A 23,321-nucleotide genomic window follows, 5' to 3' on the forward strand; every position below is an offset into this window, starting at 1 on the left:
GTCCCCATACTCCTGTAGGTATCTATCTGTGGTCTCCACCGTGTAACCACTTTATTGCTTTCTAAAGTGATTTTGAAAGGACTGTTAACAGCGACATCATAAAATGCAATGATAAGGTCATAACCTCCGGGACTAATGAACGAATGCATTCCATTTCCCTGGTCCCCTGCCCCTTTATAAATGATTTCATCAGGTTGTCCCAAACGCGATTAATCCCGGTTGCTTGAGGCCAGTGTGTCTTCCCCAAATACTATTCTACTGTGCAAGAAAAACTTTTGAAAGGACTAGAACATAAGACGAGTTTCTCATTTCTAAAGCACAGTTTGGTGATGAGAGACAAGTATTGCCTGAAAACCAGGCATAGAGGATTGCTGCTGGGTTTTTGTTATGTCCGTTTATGTTAGGGTACATTGTACCCATTTTACTCGAATTAAAGAAAAAGAAGTGAATTGATTTTAAGAAAAAAAAAATGAGGTGGTTGTGGTAAAATTTGTGAAGAAGGACACAAAAGACCCCTGTTCAGGAAACTACCTCATTCTCACACTGGTACCTTCTCTACCGGGAACCTGGAGAGCAGGTTAAACAATGAACTAAACCAAGGTCACACAGCTGGTTAGTTGCCTGATCGGGACAGGAGCCCAACTTTCCTGACTTCCAATACTGGCACAGATGATTCTAATGTCTTCTGAACTGAAAAAACGGATCTATATCTAAAGCCCACACTGACCATACTAGCGGACCAAAATTTCAGGAGTCTCCTCGGTGCTGTTGGTAGCCCTGATAATCTGTGAATTGCCGTGCCGATCGAATGCACGCTATAAAGTCAGACTTTGTGAGTTGGTTTTGTCTTCGTCTGAAGGCTAAGCTTTTCCACTTTGGAGCTAACTGTTCATGTAATGCGAAAACAGTTACCATTCAGTCTGTATCCATCTTCCCTGGTGTCCTAATTGGAATATTATGATCACATAAGAATGAATACACTCCAATGTTAGCCTAAATTGGCTCCGATGAAGTCATGTGAATTCATACAATTAGGGGGCAGATGGTACTGCAGGAACATTTCTAAACAACTTGCGTGCAATTGTACGGTTCACTTCCACCCATTTCAAAATGTTGCCTGTGAAGAACATTTAGACATCATTTGGTGCAAGAACAATGACAGCTTAAGGAAGGGGAAAGAAGGATGGCTTCTATGAATCTTCACGGGTGATGCCATTAAACGCTGGAAAGGGTCCTCCTGGAGCCGTGCTAGTTATTACATTGCTTTATCTTCTTTAATCTGCACTTTAGCTGAATAAATTACTTACCTTTTACTAATTAGTTTTGGAACAGTGAACCACATCAATCAAATCCATCCACTTGATCAAGGAAAGTTAGTATTTTAATAAAAGCGGGGTTTGTGCTGGGCCCCTGCCACGCTCCCCCTCCAGTGTTTTGTTTGTGTTTTTGAATAGTCAAGGTGCCAGAAGGACACATTAGTTGGGAGGGCAGGGCTCAGGGCTCACGCTGTTCCTCCACAATGCCTGCTAATACCCTGATTCCGTCCCCCTTTGACCCAAGCTGGGGAGGGCTCAGCTCCCACTTGCAGCTTCACCTGCCGGGGAGGCTCCTCCCTCTCACTCCTGCAGATGAACGGTCCCTTGCTTCCTTCTGGAGCATTCACTAACAAGCCATTCCCCTCCCACCCTGTTTTAATCAGCTTGCCCTCTAGTCCCAGTAATTAGAAAATCTTCCACAAAGGTTTCCTTCTGCCATTCAGGTGATCCGCCCGTGGAGGTCAATTTAGAGTTAGCCCTTCTTTAGGCCATGTGGCATCCTCCAGCCTGGCTGACCAGCTTCAATGGGCTTCTTTCTTGGGACAATAACGGACACATTGTCCTCCCCTGAGCCAAGGAGAAAGGGTCATCAGGTGACAAAGGTAGAGCGGAGCTTAGGCATTTTAGTTTCCAATGTCTTCTGAAAAAGCTAATAGGCTACCATTAGTGTTTGAGCAGTGATTCCTTGTGTTTCTTTTCCAGCATTTTCTGTACTCCTGGAGGGTCCTCTCCCCCAAGTAACACTGCAAATCAAGAGGTTTCTTTAAAAATAACACCTTCACCTCGTGTTTAATTCCTCCTCCTGTGTTTAGAAGTCTGAGGAGGGGATGGGCGTGTCGGCCTTATAGTTAATGATCCCTGCCATTTTGCATTTCCTCTGGCTTCACACATATTTAATGAATGACAGATAACTGCCCTCCTGGGCAGCTGGAGGCCCTTGTTTCTGTTGGTATATTACAGGGTCTTTGACAAACTCACTGGCATTTTAAAGTTGGTACCAAAGCTCTCCTGCTCAATGCATTGTTTTGCTTCTCTAAAGGAGAGACGTTCAAATCAGCATTGGAAATCTAAAGTGGTTCAAGAGATATACTTGTAATTTTAGATAATGCTTTTAGGAGCTCTGATAAGATACAATCGCTCAGGCTGGCAGGACCCTATCACACCCCTGGGACCCAGCCACGCGTTTCCCTGACATAAAATCTTGTTTTCATAGTTCCTGACCTTACACTCATATTTCCTTTAAAAGGGGAAGGGGATGGGGAGGGCTGAAGGGGACTACATCTTTCAGACAAAGGTTCGGTTTCAGGACATTTCAATGTGTTTCGTTTCTTTGATGAACCAGTGGATTCTGAAAGCAGCGGCATCTAGTTTAAGTGGATTTACTGATATAAAATGTAGTATTACTTATAATAATCTCATCAGAGATCTTGGTGTAAGTTCATCTGTACTATGAGAGGCATGTGAGATTGCAAGCAGATCGGGGCAGGCGCACTCCTCTCCTTGCTAAGAGTGTCGTGGGGCAGCCGCGGGCCCCCTGCCTCACCTATACAGTGGGACTGAGTGTGTGTCTGTCTGCCTGCCTACTTCCCTGGGCTTGCTGGGAAGATGCAATAATAGACAGGATGGCTCTTTAAAAAGTTAAAAGCAAAGTAAAAAGGCAAGCTATTATTTGGGACTGCATTCCACACACTTGGCGGGTTAACTTGAGTGACTGAATCACAACCAAGCTGATTCCTGCTTCGTAAATAGTTGGGGGAGGGCATGATAATGTGTACAGAGCACCTTGGAAAGTTAAATGCAGTGTGAAAGTGCAAGGTATTATTACTTGCAGGGAAATGATACCCATGGAGGGTCATCTGCAGACAGTCCGGCGGGATGTGGGTATGGTGCTTCGGCTCCTCTCTGGTCGCCCCTCGTGGCCCCGTCCACTTCTCTGCTGTTCTTTCTTCTACACGATCATCTCACCCTTCTCTGCTTGTTCGGAGTTCAGGGGTTCAGGTTTCCAGAATCTGATGGGGCCGCACTGTCAAGATGCTCTGTGGCCTGGCGGGGATCTTGGGTCAGCTTCCTCATCTGCAAGAGTCTTGGCTTACCTCGTCTGTGAAGCTCCTAAAAAACACGAGAGGAATGCCAATGTGAACTTTACATTTTGGACAGAAACATAAATGTACACATTTTATTCACTTATTTGACCTCATCTTCCTAAACTTTAGAAAGCTGTAGTACCAACTGAGTTGATTTTTTGATTCACGTAGGTGACATAAACGCATACACGTATATATATATGCATCAAGATTATTGACTTAGATTTGTATGTATTCAAGATTTCTGATTCCCAAGACTTTTATGACACCCAAATCTCATTTCTTTTTTTTTTTTTTTTCTCCAGAGAGGGTGAGTGACAGAGGGACAGAGGGGGAGACAGAGAGAGAATCTTAAGCAGATTCCCCAGTGAGCATGGAACCTGACAACAGGCTCAGTCTCACAACCCTGAGATCATGACCTGAGCAGAAATCAGGAGTCGAACGCTTAGCCGACTGAGCCATCTAGGCGTACCACCCCCCACCCAAATCTCATTTCTTTATGACATTTAGAACAGAATGCCAATGGTGAGACCATACACCATTTCTTTGGAAAAAGAGAATTCGGCTACAAATGGAAACTTCTCATTTTTGCTCTTGCAAGTTTTCTGCGAACTCTTAAGGAACGTAATCCAGTAAAAAGCAAATATTTACCTTTTAAATTTTCATTAATAATTTAGGAGTTTGTAAGCAGCAGCTGAAACCAATAACCACAAAACTATTGTTTTAAGAATATCATCTAATATGATAATGAGTCTTTTGTGGTAGTGGTTATTGTGGTTAGAGCAACAGGACTGTTACCTATCAATACCAGGAACTGAATACTACTGCCATTTGATTTCTGCAGAATTTGCCCATGGAAACTTACTTTAATTCAGAATATGTATGGGAAAATTAGCCAGTCTGTCTTAAGATAGATAAATTTCTTAAGATAAGATAAATTTATTCTTGAGATTTGAAATTATGTTATAAAATACTTGCTTTATCACCTCAGGTTAGTATTGTGGTTAAGAGCAGAAACTCTGGGTTCTGACTGCTTGTGCTTGAAATATCATTCACCACCAAAGTGACAGTTATTCACCTTATTATTTTACTTCCCATAAACCTCAGTTTACTCATCTGTGAAATATGCACAGTGTATTTGCCTGACTTATGGTAGCAAAGAATTTATGGCATACAACTTTTGAAAATAATTGTGTTTTTTTTTTTAATTTTTAATAGACGGAGTAAATACAGTAAAGCTAAACAAGAAGCAGATGAAGAGAAACATTTGAATCAAGGTACAAAAATTGGATTAAAAATAATTTTATTTTTAGAGCATGTCTCATATTTTCAGTTTAGAAATGCCTACATTAAATTCACATGACTATTAATATTATAGTCCTCCCATGGAATTATCTAAATAGTGGACTTAAAGGGTATCCAACTGAAATAAGTGATTTGGGATTGTTTCAAGTGAGATTGAAGATGGGGGTTGGGGAAACTCCTTTAGAGTCTTCTTTTCCCTTATTTTATTCTCCACCCTGGAAAGTATTGGTCTTGCTGGCTTATTTTTGTAGGTAGGTGGCAAGGCTTAACTGGTCAGTTTTTCTTGTGTTATAAGATAAAATTTGGGCGGAAGAAAAGAATTCCAGGAATGAACAGTAATTGCTCCAACCCCAAGAATATTTACTATGGCGCTCAGGACTCCTAATATTTCTTCAGTGTACTCTGGTTATTTGGGGGTCGAAGAAAATATTTGAGAACCGGCCCTAGAAGACTTGAGCAAGATAGAAGACTCTTAAATGGACAGTTGTTGATGCCTCTCCTGGAGCACCATCCAGTAGAAACTTCTGAGATGGTGGTGGTCTCTGTCTGCATCATCCAGTACATTAGCCAAGAGCCACATGCACTATTATTTGAAAAGTAGCAAGTGTGAATGAGAAAGTGAATTTTAAATTTATTTAATTTTAACTAACTGATATTTAAATAGCAATTTATGGGTAATAGCTACCCTATTGCACCGCACAGGGAGATAGAAGGAAGAGAGAGACCAGGGGTAGGAAGAATGATCTTGAGAAAGAGTTTCTTGGCTACAGCACATAAAGTCATAAAGGATATGGGATATCTGACAACCTTCTATTTATTCACCTTGTTTTCTTTTCAAAACCATATTTTTAAAATTTGCATGTGGTATATATTTTTAAAAACAAATGACTTTTTTTTTTTTTTTTTTGAGATGAGGACAAAACTGACAGTTCTGGAAAATCAGGGATTAGGTCAAGTAGTGCCCTGCACCCTCTCGCTGCCCCAAAGCCATAGGAGCTCTAGTAGGGAAAGGAGAGTTCCCAGTAATTACAAATGCTTCTTGTGCCAGACATCTCTGGGCTCAGTGCTCCACATTCTGAATTTAGGCTGCAAGTTGACTGTGGCGTTTGGCTGAATTACACTTCCTGGTATTCAAACCATTCACAATGAGGAACAACATTTTCTTCAGCTGAATCTGCCAGATGAACTTCAATGTCTTTACTAACAGCACCTTCTTTTTAAAGCAGAATAAAAGTGCAGATCCAATACAGAGTTTATATTCTCCAGTCAGCTAGCTGGTATTATCCCTCTTGTCTATTTGAACCTAGCTTTAATCTTCATTTGTTAATTATTGGTCACATGCTTAATTGGTCCAGATATTGGAGAAAATGGGGCACCGTGTAGACATGGACAGTTGAGAAAGAAAGTTCCAGTTACGTTCCCAAGAAAGGATAGCTGGAGATGGTGGGTAGGAAATGAGCAACTGATCTGGACAAACAGTATTCAGCCAACACCTTCCCAGTTTTCTTGTAGAGACTCTCTTTTCCTCCATGGGATGAGTTGTTTCTCAGATTTCATCCTTGAAGTGTGAAGACATTCCAGGAAGTCAGTAGATCTGTAGCCTCTTAAGTAGCTAACAATTCTTTGTTTACCCACTAATGAAAACCAGAGCAAGAATTTAAACATTTTCGTATGTTTGTGCTAAGTATTTTTGTCATGCCAAGAACACTTTTTGTACTGAGTATTTTTAGACCAGGACAACTTAAGTTTATTGCTGGTTTTTGAGAAGCGTTCAGCCATCCTATCACATGTTTATTGCTTAGGTGTTAGAACTTACGTGGATCCCTTTACATATGAAGATCCCAACCAAGCGGTTCGAGAATTTGCCAAAGAAATCGACGCGTCCTGCATTAAGATTGAAAAAGTCATAGGAGTTGGTAAGTATCTGAATGTCTCTTGAATAAGCCTATTTTCTTTGTAGATATTAACTATACATATGTAGATTATACAAATGTGTATGAATGTATTGTATACACGTGTATATATGTAAATATCGGTGTACATGAAATTTCCTTGATCTATGTAAAACATTAACGCAGTGCCCAGCATATAAGAAGCACTCAACAAATGCTAGCTATTACTCTTTCATCTTGAATGTGCTTCTGGTCCATGGTTGATTCATATTCTCTCCCAAAGGTGAATTTGGCGAAGTATGCAGTGGGCGTCTCAAAGTGCCTGGCAAGAGAGAGATCTGTGTGGCCATCAAGACCCTGAAAGCTGGTTATACAGACAAACAGAGGAGAGACTTCCTGAGTGAGGCCAGCATCATGGGACAGTTTGACCACCCGAACATAATTCACTTGGAAGGCGTTGTCACCAAATGTATGTGGGTCGCTCCCTTTACAAAGCCAAGTTAGAAGTTACTGGCAAATTAAACACACATTTTCTTTCCAGGGAAATGACAGATGGAGCAGACCCACTGATTGCTAATAGGAGGAAATCAGTGCAGGACAAGTCATTAATCTTGTAGTCAGCTCTCAATGGGTCTACGGTTTAGGCTGATTCCCTATTTCCAAGGCAGCTTGTGTGAGATTTTAGGGAAATTAATATTGTAGATTTTTGGTATGCCTCGCCATCTTTCAAACCTTCGCTAGACCAAACTGATTGTCACAGGGTAGGCGCAAGCAGATGGTAAGCAAAATAAAATTTAAGTACTTTTCATATAAACCACAACAAAACCTCGCCACACCTTGTGCTTGAAGCTTCAGCTCCAGATGCAGGGAGTGAATCTTGGAAATCTTTATTATATTGGGCGATTTGCTTGTCTGCTCTGCCTGATTTATGGCTTTTGCTGTTCAGCACCTATTTACAGTAACACCTGGATGAACCTTCCCTTTTTTTAGCCCATTAGCATTCGCTGAGCCTGTGAACCACGCTTCAGTTAAAATACGACACAGCTCAACAGATGCATTTTGTGAAGCAAACCCTGAACACATCTGTAAGGCTGGCTAAGACCACTTTATAAAGCACCACATGGATAGTTTAGCTGAAGCCGTTGCTATTGAACATGGCTCTGTTCCAGGAGCCGCGGTACCTCCTATTTGACTACAAGTCAAGGATCTTGTAAGCCCCAGGGCTATGTCTCCAGGAAGGCCAAGGTTCCTCTAACTTGATTCAAGGTGCCTATGAGAAGCATCCTCAATCAGCATGTGCAGAGTGGGTGAACTGGGGCGGGGGGGGGGGGTAGATGGTGGAGAGGAGGGGAGGTTAAGGAGTCAACTTTGGACATGTGGTCTGGGGCAGAGCGGGGAAGTGAGACACAAGAGTCCATGACCTTTACTAAGAGAAAATAAGGAGGTTACTGAAAAGTGAGAGGAAGTGTATGTTCATTCAGAGGTCCTCGAACATACATCGGAATTCTGGAAAACTTGTTAAAATGGCTTCCTGGACCACATCCTCAGGTTTGATTCAGCATGTGGGGTGGGGCAGTGAGTTCGCATTTCTAAAGAGTGGGAAGATAAACCAAAGCTGCGGTTCCTTAGGACCAGACTTAGAGACTCCTTGGCCCCATGACCAGAGAGACATGCCCATCAGTGCTACTGCTCATAACGGCATGAGGTCTTGACTAGTTGCTCAAACTGTCAGTTTCCTCATCTGTACAATAGAGATAAAAATAGAACTTGCCTCAGAAGGTTACTTTGGATGAAATATTTCCCGTATTTAGCATAATGCTTGGCAAATTTAAACAACAACAACAGAAAACTTCCCTAAGTGTTAACTGGTATTATTATGTCCTAAGAAGAACATCTTTCCCCATCTTCAGAATCCTTCAAAAACAGAACCTCGGTGCTAAGGGTATATAATTTTCTACCTAAGGTGAAGGCTATAATTAGCATAGAATAGCTCTATTTGCTTTTTAAGATTAGTTTTACAGACAGGATATTTTTCTGTTGCCCGTGGCCTTCAGGGCTGCCCAGAGCCTTTCACTACTTTAATTGAAAGATAACATTCTGTTTAAATACTTCTGCAGGTCCATTTTCTCAAAAGGAGGCTCTGTTCAGCTTGGGGTGTTTTCCCTGCTGCAGACAGTGATTTTCATGTAGCACCTCTGCAGAAGAGAGAAGAAACAGGGGATCTTTGTATTAAAGTCCCACCGTGCCTCTAAAACCCGTAGCTATTACAGCTGTAACTGTTATAAACGACTGGATTCATTTGCATAATGCAGTTGTCACTGAATCAAAATGATTTAAAATTTCCACCAGAGGAATTGTCCCCCTCCCCCAACTCTGGCCTTCCCCACTGCACCCCTGCCTATTGCAGGGGGAGAGCCACATCCATCTATGAGCCCAGCTGAGACCCATTTTATAAGCCCCTCTGCTTATGGAGACATTCATCTTTATTTCTCTTGGAGAGCTCATAAAGATTCTGACAAATGGATACTTTTAATAAACAGAAGAAGGAATGCAGAAAAATTATAAAGATGGTGCCAAACATCAGAGGAGGGAGGTGTGAGGGTGCAAAGGTGACGTGGAAGCGTGTGAATTCATTACCAGCAGTTACTTGAGTCACTTTTTAAATTGACAGGGAGACTGTAAATTCTCTCCACTACTCTCCACGCCCCCCCCCCCCAATCTTTTGGATCTTCTACTCTCTTATCCACACCTCTAGAGGGATCTGGTGAAATTGGAGTAGGTGTTAATGCAGGAGAGTCAACCTTTCTCATTAGTTGACAAAGTATCTTTTGATTGAGGTGGGTTCATTAAAACTCATTTAGATGTATTTGCTCTGTCTGTGGCCACAGATATAGAGGGTAAAAGAATCTAAAAAGAGCTTCTTAAAAAAAAAAAAGTAAGAGCTTCTTATGTATTACATTGAGGGAGGACAGAAAATGTGTAGAGAGACCACGCCCTCCATCCAAGGGGAGAGACCGGAAGTGGTTTTTGTTCATCCTTTGGTCTACACTGAACTTTCCGGTTTTTCTGAGAGCTTTCATTCATCACTGAAAATAAAGTCTCCATGGTATTGTTTCCTCATCCAAAAGTTTTTACCTTGGAAAGATTTCTTAGACATGGCACCAAACACACAGTGGGGGAGAAAAAAGAAAGGTAACTTGGATGGCTTTGAAATGGAAAACTTCTGCTCTTCCTAATTTTTCCCTCTGAAATGAAGACATTTCCCCTCTCCCCCACATCAGAAGAGGGTCTGTTCTGGGTGGGAAAGATATTAGTTTAGAATGATTACAGGAACTTTTCAGCAGTGGCATACCCTAGTCCATTTTTCCCGACTGAATGTCTAAGTCCAAATATTCCACAAGTATAACAATGGAAGTGAATATTTTTGACTTATCAAACTAGCATTTTGTTTTCCTCCCAGGGAATCTTTTATGTTCTCTTTGCTTTAACCCATCCTTTAGTAAAATATGGAGGATTTATGCACCCACCCCCACCCCTCCCACAAATACCATTTAGAAAGAAGGAATTTCAGACCTTGAGCCCATTGCCAGCAATTAAGAAACTAAAGAATGGTTCTTATTTCCTAAGTTCCTCAGAAAGAACACCAAAGTGAAATGAGAGGATTGTTTCCCCCCACTTCTCCCAAACCTTAAAATAATTTGTTCTCTTTATGGGGGTGGGGGGAACAGGTGAGGGGGAACAAGAATGTTCTAGTACTGAATTAACTTTCTGTCTCAGATGAAATAATTTACTGAACCTTTTCTCTGAATTTTGTTGTTTGTTGTTACTGAGGTTGTCAGCTTAAGGGAGTAAATAGAATTAAGTTGTTTTTTTTTTATAGAAAGGAAAGGGAAAAGAAAGGGTACAGCTTCTGACCTGAGCAAGGCAGGCGGTCGGAGGTGGAGGGAGGGGGCCATTAATACTGTGCAGGCTTGAGCTGGAAGGTGTGTCTGAGTCATGACCTATTCGGCGTAACTGCTCCCAGAAACTTGGGTTTCTCTAAATAAGTAAAAAATTTTCTCTGTCCATTGATTGCTTTAGCATCACACAAGTGGCTCTTCTGGGGACAAAATAAATTAATTATCCTAAAGATTTTTTTCGCCTTTACACAGGCCTGCCCATTTATCATCTTCCCCTTTTGCTTGAGAGAGCAATTATCCGTTCATGTGCTCCCTGGATACCGGAGACCACTTTAGTTAAAGACTTTGTCAACATGCCACCCAAAGGGTTAACCTTCCAGATGGAATTTAAACCTACCCGTCCTTTTAATATTTGATTCCTAGCTCCCCACAGCTGAGGCATAAGCTTGGCTTGTTTTAATTAAATTAGATCGCACAAGACAGGTGTCTTGGCAGTAAAATTGTGCACAGGCCATTTTTATCTCATTAACTGCAGTGCTCATCAAGGGTTTGTGTTTTTCTTTCTGAAAACTCTAGGTAAACCAGTAATGATCATAACAGAGTACATGGAGAATGGCTCCTTGGATGCATTCCTCAGGGTACGTGACTACTTTATATTAAATCCAAGAATGTTGGTATTTAGAAGACTCTAACAGACTCCTTGTGTCCATTCTGTTTGGTTGTATTCATGGACTTTTTTAATGGGGCTAGGGAAGAAGAGGAGACATAGAGAATGATGTGATTTTTAAAGGCTATTAAATAATCCATGTTCAATGAAGGTAGTATTAGATTTATTCTTGCATTGCGGGTTGTTTGAGCTGTAGATTCATTAGAGTTGGATAATTTCCATCTACCACAGGAAGCAAACCCAGTTCCTAGGATACACTCTACTAAAGAATTAGTGACTTCGATCAGAAAGGCCCGGAAATAATGTTGAGTTTCATTGCATACTTGATACAGATACCAAAAAAGTTCCAAGTAATAAATGCTTGGTGAAAATTAATTTGGCCTAATGCTAATGAGATTGTTTCTCATTCCTTTCCTATGCAGAAGAATGATGGCAGATTTACTGTCATTCAGCTGGTGGGCATGCTTCGCGGCATCGGGTCCGGGATGAAGTACTTATCTGATATGAGCTATGTGCATCGAGATCTAGCTGCACGGAATATTCTGGTAAATAGCAACTTGGTCTGCAAAGTGTCTGATTTTGGCATGTCACGAGTGCTTGAGGATGATCCAGAAGCCGCTTACACCACCAGGGTAAGGAGGATTTATGACCTCTGGGTTTTGACTCTGATAAAAACTGTTCCTCTTTTCTCACTTTGATGTTTAAGCCCTTTGTGATTTTCTAAGTTTCCTCATCATTCAGAGCCTCTTCATTTCCATGCGTTCATTTTTAAGCCATGTTTCTGAGGGATTTTGAAACTGCCTCAAGATGTGTGACTACTTTAAAAACGGCAAACTAGAGCTTTACTTATTGCATCTTTTACACTTAATTTTTCTTCCCTTCCTTCCTTCTTTTCCTGTTTTAGATTTTGTCCTTAGTTCTTTTCTATTATTATAACATTTTTCTTACTTTAAACAAGACAGAGCAATGTTCCTAGTTGGTTACTGAATCTGAGAATGGAGATACAGGATTTATAAAACATATACACTGTGCAAGAATTTTTAGTATCTAATGGCCTTCATTTTACTACCGGTAGATAAACTGGATTAGGGCACAGTTAAGAGTTATCAGTATACAGTTAATGGCTATGCTATCTTAGCTGGACAATCTGAATATAAGATACTAATGGAATAAACAGAATCATAAAAGTTATTGGCCGTTAGGGCTGGCACTGCTGAAATCAATGGGAAGCAGACAGTTAGCAGTCATTTTCCTCCTTTGATGCTCATTTTGCATTAGCAATCCTAAGCACTGTTTTTTGTTTGTTTGGTTATTTTTTTTTCCTTGTAGGGTTCAGTTTCTTTGGCTCTACTTTTGATTCTTACTCATATATCCCCTTTTGAATTCTAAGTCCATTCACTTGGGAAAGAATGCATCTTTGTGAATGCTAAAGATCTTTAAATCTTTTTCCAGTATTTGGAGAAAGGAAAGTTAAAAGGAGGCTTCTAGAATGATGCATTTACACAGCTAAAACTTTAGCCAAATAATTAAGGAAGGTAGAAGGCAGAACAAGCGTCCTTCTGTATGGAACAAGTGGAAATGTAAGACACTGGGTTTTCAGAGTAAACTCCAGTGAATGAGTGCAATTTCTAATACAATTTATTGTCTTGTTTAGTAGCCTTAGTAAAGCAAACTTTCAAATGATGTTCTCTTGAACAGCTTGAGGGTCTGAGTTCAAGTTAAATTAATTTCCCCAGATGAAACCTTAAGAAATTTGAAACTCAATTAAAAACACCTTTCACATAAGCATAATCAAACAATAGATATTTGAGGCAAGACAAAAAGCATTTTAAACTTTTCCTGAGTAATATTCAATTGCTTTACCATTTCTGTGGGTGCCCTCACTCCATTAAAGACAGTAACAGCTCTAACATCTGGTATTTGGCTTTTGCTAAGAGCTTATGTAATGTATTATCTTTTAACCATGTTAAACATGTTTCTCATGCTATATAAAAGTAGGATCACAGTGTGGTGGATAGAAATTTTCATATTTAACTTCCATAGTTCATGATTTCAGAAGCAGTATTAAATATTGCCTCTGTGTTGCTGAGTGAAAGAATCCAACAAGAAGTCAAAATGAATATCCATGGCACATCCATTGATATACCATGATGACATATGCATTTGGTAAAACCCGAGATTCCTTTCTACAATATTGCCTGAAGCAGAGCTCAGATAATAGGTAGACATTTTAAAAATTAAACAGATTACTTATTCACTTCCCTGTGACTAAAGAAAACATATGAGGAGAAGTGTCTCAACCTAGAAGACTAGTTAAAATAAACAAGTCTCTTACTGTTGTTTGGAGAGCTATCTCAGGAATGCTGTTGTCCTGCTTGGCAAACAGTAACAACGTTCAGTGACTGAAATGGCACATCAGTGATGTACTTAGGGGATAACTTACAGCTTGAATGTTCACAGGGTGGCAAGATTCCTATCCGGTGGACTGCGCCAGAAGCAATTGCGTATCGTAAATTCACATCAGCGAGTGATGTATGGAGCTATGGAATCGTTATGTGGGAAGTGATGTCGTATGGAGAGAGACCCTATTGGGATATGTCCAATCAAGACGTGAGTCTTTATGTTCTAAAATATATGTCTTTGCATTGAGATTCAGGAAGGATCGCATCAGCGTATGACGGAGTGAGGGCTGAGCTTGAAATGATACACAAAATGCAAGATTCTCAACACAAACGCATGTAGTAATCTAGTTAAACCTTATGGTCATGGATTTCAAGGCCCGAAATTACATAGCTTAAATGGGATAGTATGGAAGACAGATTCAATTGATTTATAGATAGATGCATAGGTGGATAGATGAGTGATAAGGAACGGTGTTTTACTTGATTAATGCTCAAATCCATACCGAAACAAAATTCAACTTTGAATCTTAATAAAATACAAGGGTATATGAAAAACACAAATTTCACATGTGAAAAAATTGACACCAAAGGTTTATTGGAAGAAAACTAGTGAATATTTTAAAGCTGGCATAGTTGTAATTAGAGCTTGCCCCTTGAGGACTCTAAAATAAAGCTTCACTAAATGACCCTTTGTAAATTATGCACATCCCTTTAAATGTACCATCTGGACTACTTCGTAAGGGAGTATCCACAATGCCTGCAATTTCAGAAAAGCATTCAATAATGACACTAATAAGATTCCAGAGTAATAGAATTTAATTATAAACATCTCCAGTGCAAAAGGGGAAAACAAAAACAAAAACAAAAATCTTAGACCAGGGAGTCTTCCCAGAACACTTGTTAGTTATTTATACGTGTGAAGTAAAATATAGCAGAGAGTGTTTACAAAGGCATGGTATTTAATTCATCAGTGATAAAAATTATAGTTTGGAAAAAAATCTTCTTTTACAAAATTCTCTCTGAGGTGGAATGCCCCCTGCCCATCTGCCTTGTCCTGGACCAACAGGAAGTGGCAAAGTCCTGATAATTCAATGAAGAACCAGGTGCACTCAAGAAATAGGATGCTGGTTGCCTTATCAATAAAAGACTGTTCGGAGCGATAGAGAACCTAATGCACTCCGTGTCTAGTGGGGCATAAAAGAATTCTCTAACCAGATTAAGAGGAATGATAGTGTTGGCATAACATATCTGTATGTTAGAAAGAAAGGTTCATAGCAGATAGGAAGAAAGCCAGCAGCTAGCATAACTGATAGGTAATTGAAGGCTGGGGGAAAAAAAAACAAAACAACTATAGAGGTGAGTGGTATGTAATCTGTTGTTTGGTGTGATTGTGTCACAGACACCTTCCAGGTCCTACCTTGTAGCAACATTGGGTTTCAGATTAGATACTTTCAGAGGGACAAAAACAACCTACACGAGCAAGTAGTGCATACTTTTGCTCATTTAGTGATTTGATACTTAAACCTTATTTAGTTGAGAGTCATGACCAAATGCTCATAAAAGCAGAGGATCTAAAGATGATGTCCATTTTCCTACCCTAAATATTTTCAGGCCTGCAGTTTTGACAGTTCTATATTCTATGAAAACAGTTTCTATTGTTTTGAACTTTCAGTTGTCTGGCTGCATCCGTGAAGAACATCTGAAGCCATTTCTCTCCCCCAAATGATATTGATCAGTCATTCACGTGTATTTGTCTCTGTTGGGTTCTGTGTAGAACAGGGATCAATAGGAAATGTAACCGGCGAATTACTTTCATCAGAATTCATTTGGCATATGGTGAATAGAATCAAAATAGCTGTTGAAAATATGGCAGACTTACCAAGTTTTTTGTTTGCTTTGCTCTTCAGCCCCCTCCCCCCAAAACATTCAGCAGCAAACTGAGAAAATATGCTTTGTTAACCCACAAGCCATCTTCCAAGCTGGCAGTGGAGAGGGGCTAATGAAAGAGTACTAAGCAGTCTTGAGGGTTTATAACAAATTGTGTTACCCTGGCGTTAGCCCAATATTGCTCTCATTCTCATCAATTCAATGTAAAATGTTTTCGTCAAGTCTAAAGTCAACACCATGCACCTGGAAAGATAAAAGAAAGTCAGAAGATCAAACTGACTTAATGTAATTGCTAGAAGTAAATGGAATAATGTTTAGTAAGATAGCATATAGACGTCTACACTAGAAGGAGTGGTAAATAGTACTAAGATAACAGGATGTTGGCAAAGATGCATGGCAGGAAAAGGATCAGAGGGCTTAATAAGTCACAGGATGGTGGTTAAACTGTGTGCTGGCTAAAAAGACAGTAGTCATACTGATACATAGAAACTGGACCCAACTGAGTTAACTGTTTTCTGTTGAAGACCAATTGTTGGACAGTAAATAAACCCCCTGGCAGGGTGAACGCAATGTGGTCATTGAGATGGCTACAGCTCTGGTTGTTTCACTGACAGTTACCATTTTGGTAGAGAAGAAGAAGAAAAAAAAAAGCAAAACTGATTTAAAACAAATAAAACTTTAAAAAAATCTCCAAACAAAAGCACATCCAGAATTTCATAGGAGCCCCATAAATACTGCTGATTAGTAGCCAAGAAGTTATGAAATAATTCCCCTCCTTAAATTTGGTGTGAGTCATACGATATTACATTACTGGGATTCACGCCCTGAAAAAAAGGGGGGCTTAGCAAGATGCCAATAAGAAAAATACCATAATACCTGTGAAGACAGATTAGAAAAATTAGAATGAGAAGAAAGACTGTTGAATGGTCTGCTTATGTCTTATTAAGCAGGGAGAACTCTGGGCAATAAAACAATTATCATATATATTATATATATAATATATATAATAACTTTATATATAACTTCTTTATATATAAAGGTTATATATATCTTTCCTTATAAGATAAGGAAAGGATCTTTCCTTAGATGTGTAAGGATCCCCTTCAAAATGTAAATGCCCTAAAAAAATGTTTGTTTAATTTTCTTTGCTAACACTTTTTTTCAAATCTACTTACTAACACCTTTTAACAGGGTCAATTGATAGCCAACTGAGACCAAGGATGAGATACAGAATTGGTGTATTGGTGTGTTGTGGTCTTCCAAAAATAAAAATGGTTGGGCATCTGGAGGGTTTGAGGAGCGTGCTATTTTAGAGAGTGGTAGTGTCTTCTGGATTGGGAGGTCTGGAAGGTGGGCTCCTGTATTTGACCCATGAGCTGTCTGAGCAAGAGGACAGAGGCTTAAAATGACACAAAGGGACTTCCATCTTGGACGAAACTATTAATGCTTTTTTTTTTAAGATTTTATTTATTTATTTGACAGAGAGAGACACAGCGAGAGAGAGAACACAAGCAGGGGGAGTGGGAGAAGGAGAAGCAGGCTTCCCGCTGAGCAGGGAGCCCGATGCGGGTCTCGATCCCAGGACCCTGGGATGCACTTGAGCCGAAGGCAGACGCTTAACGACTGAGCCACCCAGGCGCCCCACTATTAATGCTTCTAAAGGAAGGTCTTTAACACTAGGTTAGAGTCTCTTCTGCTAAGAGGGTTTAGCTGCTGCTGGATAGGAGAAGGGGGAGGGGCATTGCCATGTGATCTCCGGAGGGCCCGGCCGCCACCAGGTTGTTGATCTGATTACGTTCTAACCTCTTGGGAACATTAATTAATCTTCCCTTTAGAATTTCAGATTGGCAATTGCCTGCCATCTGAAAACACCGCATATCAGCAGCTGGCTTCCCTGCCCTGTTACCAGCAATACTCAGCTCCAGCAGTGGCTTCTGTGAAGACACTGGTGCTGTTCTCATGCTCAAGCTTGCTGGCAACTGAATGTACCAGGAACTTGCCGGTCAGGAGGGTGAATCTCTAACAACAGCTTCCCTGACAGCTTATATATCATTCTCTTGTCTTTGGTAGGTGATTAAAGCCATTGAGGAAGGCTATCGGCTACCCCCTCCCATGGACTGCCCCATTGCACTCCATCAGCTGATGCTAGACTGCTGGCAGAAGGAGCGGAGTGACAGGCCGAAATTTGGGCAGATTGTCAACATGTTGGACAAACTCATCCGCAACCCCAACAGCTTGAAGAGGACGGGGACCGAGAGCTCCAGGTCGGCCATGCTTGCTTAATAGTGATGTATGAAAGGATACATTAGAGGTGGCAGGCGAGTGCTGGCTCCCTGGAATTCCTGCCTATTTGTCAGAGGCTGCTGCACAGCTCTCTGCAACCAGGGTGGCTTCTCTCTCAGTTAATGGAGTACGTATGATGGTTTTGTTCACCATGTTGAGGAGCCTAACACCTGTCAGGCCTCGAACAGTCATAAGAAAAACAGATTTAAAAAAACAGAACCAAAATAACAATAAAAACAAACCGACAACAAAGAAAGAGCAAAGGTGCTTGTTTGATGATGCTAGACCTGAACATTTAGGAAGAGAGATGACATGGACTTTGGGAAGACATGATGGTCACAAGATGCTATATTTGGGGAAGGGAAAGGAGCACTGGGTTAGTAAAAAATAAGGAGTCGAGGACAGCTCTTCATGCACTGTAGTGTTAAGTTGACTTATAAAGTATTATAGGTGCTTATAGGCTTTACAGCAAGAAATTCATTTGGTTTTAGTTCTTAGAGTTTCTCTTTTTTTAGTCTTTCACGAGTAGAAGGAAACAGGACCAAAATAGAAAGTGATCAGGTTACAAAGCATGTGGATGAATGTTTGAGAGGGGTTTTAAAAAATGAATAGAATTGAACCACCTGTGAAAGAGGTAGTTATTTCACTGGAAAGAGCAGAAGGAAGAAGCATTTATCAGTCTAGAAAGGAGGTAAGGATACTGCAAGTCCTGTAACTCAATAGGAACTTTTCTACTTGGAGACTGGGCCTCCCTAGTGTAAGTTTCAGTATCCCTACATACCTGTTCTATCCGAAAGGGAATAACCACCGTTGCTATTAAATGATTTAAGAAGATCAGCATAAGATGACCAGCTGCTTCAGGCCTGCAAGAAGTGAGGCATTGACTCACCTCCAAATCCGTACTTCTCCAAGGTTCTCATTCATCACAACCCTGAGTTAAAAATAGGAGAACATTTTTCCCACGATATCCAAGACCCTCTAGTCTTTGTCAGTGCTATGAGCATCTCCTCCAGTCTTCTGAAGACTTAGCCTAATGATTGTCATATATACTGATTATTACAAACCATGAAGAAAAGAATCTGGATCAGAAGGCAGAGATATCCTCTATTCTTTTAGGCTTTCAGATCCCTTAGCACCAGCCACAATCCCAAGAGCTTCATGATCAAGCTCTTCTGAAATAACACTGGGCTGAATTCACATTTTATTTCTGCCACTTGATAGCCAAGTGACTTAAAAAAAAAAAAAAATCTCCTGGCATTTCTGGGCTATTTTTTGTTCTTCAGTACTCTGAGAGGTGTAGCGGGCCTCTTCTCTTCCAAGGTGAACATCCTTCAGCTTTGGATCTCCAGCTCCAGATCCCATGAATTCTCTCTAAGCATCCTAAGGCCCGTTCATTGGTACTTGGTACTTCTCCTGCTGGTAGAAACTCTTCAGTTACTCATATTGCATAATGTGTGCTTTGTACCATTTATGCAGAACAAATTGAGTTATTGGATATACTCTTCTCAATTCTAAATTTTTCTCACTGATGGTACTTCAGTAGCTTTGATGCTTATTACTGCTTGCTGATAATGGGATGTAGTATAACATTGTATGTGATTCAGCACAAAATTGGGCAAATGTCATGGTGTTCCACAAAGAGCACAGAGATTTCCAGGGCAAGCTTGAGAGTGACCCTTAGAGTTAATTGATATTGACTGAGGATATTTTCATCCTCAGATCATTTTGACCTTGTCAGGTACCTAGAGCCTACATGTGGCCCTATTAATGCTCTTGGCTTAAAGTTAGAAATGCAAACTATTGGTCTTTGCCTAATGATAAATATTATTTATAAACATTAATACTAATGTCTAAAATCCTCTGTGGTGATACTTGTTATTGGCGGAAGAATTAAATCCTGATTATTCTTGCTATAAAAATTTACAGAGTTTTACTTAGAAAATGAATTGAAATAATGTACATAAAAGGTCACAAAGGCAAAGTACTATTTGGACACAAAACTGATAAAACATGTCTTTGGTAAAATAGTTATATAAGAAAGAAGTAATGCAAATTAAAGTAACAGGTAAAAATTATAAAACAAACAATGGAATCGGATTAATTCTGCTATGTAGAAAATTAATCAAGGCATTACACTGACTTAATTTTGTTTTCATAGGAAAATAATTTTTTGGCTAAAAATTCAGTAATGATAATATTCTGATTCAGTTCAAGGAACACAGTCTCAGGATGAAATTAGGTCAGAATGTTAAGATCAAGTGCATTCTATAATTTCTAGGGAAATGGGAGTTAAGAAAACTTAACTAAACAAGTAGCTGTGTCGCTCTACAGGAGATTAAAATAAAGGCAGTATAAAATACCCTGTGAAGGTGTACCCAACAATTAATTAAGTAGTTTGATGTTGAAGATGACTATAATTCCCCTAATAAATGCTTCCATAGATAGATGTTTTATCGTATATCAATATCATGCCTTCAACTGTTGTCACTCTTGACGATGACCTAACATAAAACACCTGGCCTGAGAAATGCATAAACTAATAAATAACTTAATAAAAAGTGCTTAGAATTCGTTGGAATGATTATCTAAGAGGGAATACGAGAAGCACATTCCACAGTCCAAGTGGTGATCAAAGTGGCCATTCTTCCTTCCCGTCTTGGCACATGTGCTGGTCAAGCATGGGCTGATTAAAGAGGGCATTAACTCCCTGCTGCCCCAAGTTTGTTTGAATGCACTGAGCCTGCCTGCAAACCTGGCTGGGAGCATGCTGGACTTGAACTCTTGCTGTTTTCTCTGTTTCATCGAATCTGGCAAGTTGCAAGCTCACAATTTTCCTTACTCATACTTCACTAGGGTTTCCATAGATGCTGTCCTGAGGTATGTAATACTCCGTAGCAGCAGGGACTGCGCTCTTCCTGCAAAGGCTGAGCCAGGTTCAGCCACAAGGTCTCCCGCAATCTTTGCCCCAGGCGAGGGTGTTAAAAGACCTGTACAATCGTTAATGTACGAAGAGGTCCACATAAAACAAATGCAGGAAGTGGAATTACGAACAGATAAGGTGATGGATACACGCTTTTAGCAACTTTGTGAAATTAGGGGCAAAAAAACCTCATGATGCCATTTGACGATAGGTAGTCCCTCTAAAAAGCCTGTCCTTGGCATTTCAGTGCCTATTTTAGGCAATCTGACTTCTGAGTCTTGCCGTCTAACTGATAATCCTTGTCTGTCTCCACTTCCTCGTTCCCTTACCAGACCTAACACTGCCTTGTTGGATCCAAGCTCCCCTGAATTCTCTGCCGTGGTATCAGTGGGCGATTGGCTCCAGGCCATTAAAATGGACCGGTATAAGGATAACTTCACGGCTGCTGGTTATACCACCCTAGAGGCTGTAGTGCACATGAACCAGGAGTAAGTACTCAGCGATGTAACACCAAAGGGTAAATCTAGATTTAATAGTATTTTTCTTTTTTTGCTTTGAGCTGCATTATCATCCTCCTCATTTAAAAAAAACAAAACAAAATAAACAAACAAACAAAAAAACCAAACTGGAATGCCTTTCATTTTGATTGAGTCTAATTTTACAGAGCCTCAAAAGCACCTACATTGTTGTGTTAAATTGCTTAATTAAACATTTTAATACACCTGCCTTGTTGTGCTGTATGAATTGTGGCTGATTTCAAATGTGTGTCTGCATGAAGCCCGGAAACGAGATTCTGCACCCTTGTAACTTTTTTCTCTCCCTCTTTTTCTCTCCCCCTACCTCCAGTGACCTGGCAAGAATTGGCATCACAGTCGTCACGCACCAGAATAAGATTTTGAGCAGTGTCCAGGCGATGAGAACCCAAATGCAACAGATCCACGGCAGAATGGTTCCTGTCTGAGCCAGTACTGAATAAACTCGAAACTCTTGAAATTAGTTTACCTCATCCATGCACTTTAATTGAAGAACTGCACTTTTTTTACTTCGTCTTCGCCCTCCGAAATTAAGGAAAAAAAAAAATCGAATACCTGCAGTGTTGCTTGGTGTACAGATCGCCTAAACTGTGGGGTTTTGTAGAAATGACAGCCGTCGTTTGAAATTAGACCTGGAACAAATTGTTTCTCAGAAGTACTCCGTCCATCACCAGTTTGTAAAATACATGTACGTATATAAATAGAACACCACCTCCGAGTTTTGATGCCGCATTTGCTGCCAGACACTGAGCTTCTCTGAGGCATCCTTGATCGTCTCTCCATTGGGAATTACAACCGCAGTATTTTGTTTGTGGCGTAAATGACCGTCATCCTGCTTTCACTGGAATGGATACCATGCCCAGGAACATTCTGGAAGGACTCAGTTGTAGCTTTTAAGGCTTGGTTCATACCGTGGGAAACAACCTAGGTGAAAACCACGTGGCTCATCAGTGTTGCTCCTTCAGTGCTCAGGCCACCTGGTGGCTTACAGTGACATAAGGGGCTGGAAAGAAAAGGAAAGTAGATTTCAAATAATAATAATAATAATAATAATTAATAATAATAAAACCCAAGCACCTTCCCCTCACTGGACAAACAAGGTCTGTTTCTTTGGGCCTGAGGCTGGGCCATATAAAGTCGTATTTGGGGACTCTACAAACTTACTGTAACTACCTTATGGATAGCGGACCGTGACAATCTTGAATAGGGAACTTTCACACTTCCCTCCTTTAAAGAAGCAAACCCAAACCCACAAGGTAAGGCAACCCCCCCCAAAAAAAAACAAAAACAAAAACAAAACCAGCAATGAATCTTTCTCTAGTGTAAACTTTTTTCTTAACTTGATCTAATTTGAAACACTGAGCGATAAATATTCTTTCATGTCTGTCATTTAGTTTGGGGTTCTTTCAAGATTTCAGTCCTCTCTTAACAATGGGAGAAGAGACCAGTGTGGAAACCAGTATGGCTTCCCTGCTGTTCTACTGGGAAGAAGTGAGTTAGGAACTATATGAAGTCAGGTTTGGGAACGTGGCACCTAGAGCCTCGCTGGCTTTGCTTTCTCTCACACACAGTTCTTCTTGCCTTTTGGTGCCCTCCATTTATGCCACAAATATTTACTGAGTATCTGTTGGGAACCAGGTAATCACCTCTAACCTTGGGTCATGCCTCACTCTTTGGAGACTTTGCTACAATTGAGAAGTACTGGAAGATCTGTCCATTATTCTCACTTTCTGTCCTGCTCCAGTAACCCGTGCACCAAACAGGATCAGCCAGGGAGGATTTACCTAGAAGTCAATGGTGAGACTTAGAATTCACCTTGACATCCTCATTATCAAAATGTGACCTACTGGAAAACATGTTTCTCATCCATCAAGACCACTAGACTTAGATGCTTCTATTTTAATCCCAGAATTTTCTTCTTGAAACGGGAATTAAATGGCTTTGTTTAGTCCTAGAAACAGCCTAACTTTTTTGACCGGACAAATTTTAACTTCTTAAACTCTTCCATTTTCACCACTTTTAAACACGAGCTTGGCTGATTTTAATGACCTTCCCCCCACCCCCTTGGTTTTATGCTGAAAGCTATTTCTTATAGAGCAAGGCATGTTCAATTTGATGCTGTCAAATCATGAC

At 40.3% G+C, this 23,321-nt stretch overlaps 1 protein-coding gene across 1 annotated transcript in view; it reads left to right on the forward strand.

Annotated features, from left to right (window-relative positions):
- EPHA4 (EPH receptor A4) overlaps positions 1-21,616 on the forward strand; it is a 132,434-nt gene extending 110,818 nt beyond the window's left edge. Inside the window, exons 9-17 of the mRNA XM_028105224.2 lie at positions 4,619-4,677; positions 6,508-6,621; positions 6,881-7,066; positions 11,073-11,134; positions 11,586-11,795; positions 13,624-13,773; positions 17,523-17,716; positions 20,988-21,143; positions 21,502-21,616. Of these exons, the coding sequence (XP_027961025.1) occupies positions 4,619-4,677; positions 6,508-6,621; positions 6,881-7,066; positions 11,073-11,134; positions 11,586-11,795; positions 13,624-13,773; positions 17,523-17,716; positions 20,988-21,143; positions 21,502-21,616 (1,246 nt within the window). The remainder of the gene's footprint in view (positions 1-4,618; positions 4,678-6,507; positions 6,622-6,880; positions 7,067-11,072; positions 11,135-11,585; positions 11,796-13,623; positions 13,774-17,522; positions 17,717-20,987; positions 21,144-21,501) is intronic.
- Positions 21,617-23,321: the final 1,705 nt, after the last annotated feature.

The sequence above is a fragment of the Eumetopias jubatus genome, unplaced genomic scaffold (assembly GCF_037043125.1).
Source record: "Eumetopias jubatus isolate StellerSeaLion01/CBP00866 unplaced genomic scaffold, mEumJub1_p1.0 scaffold_3, whole genome shotgun sequence".
Taxonomy (NCBI): Eukaryota; Metazoa; Chordata; class Mammalia; order Carnivora; family Otariidae; genus Eumetopias; species Eumetopias jubatus.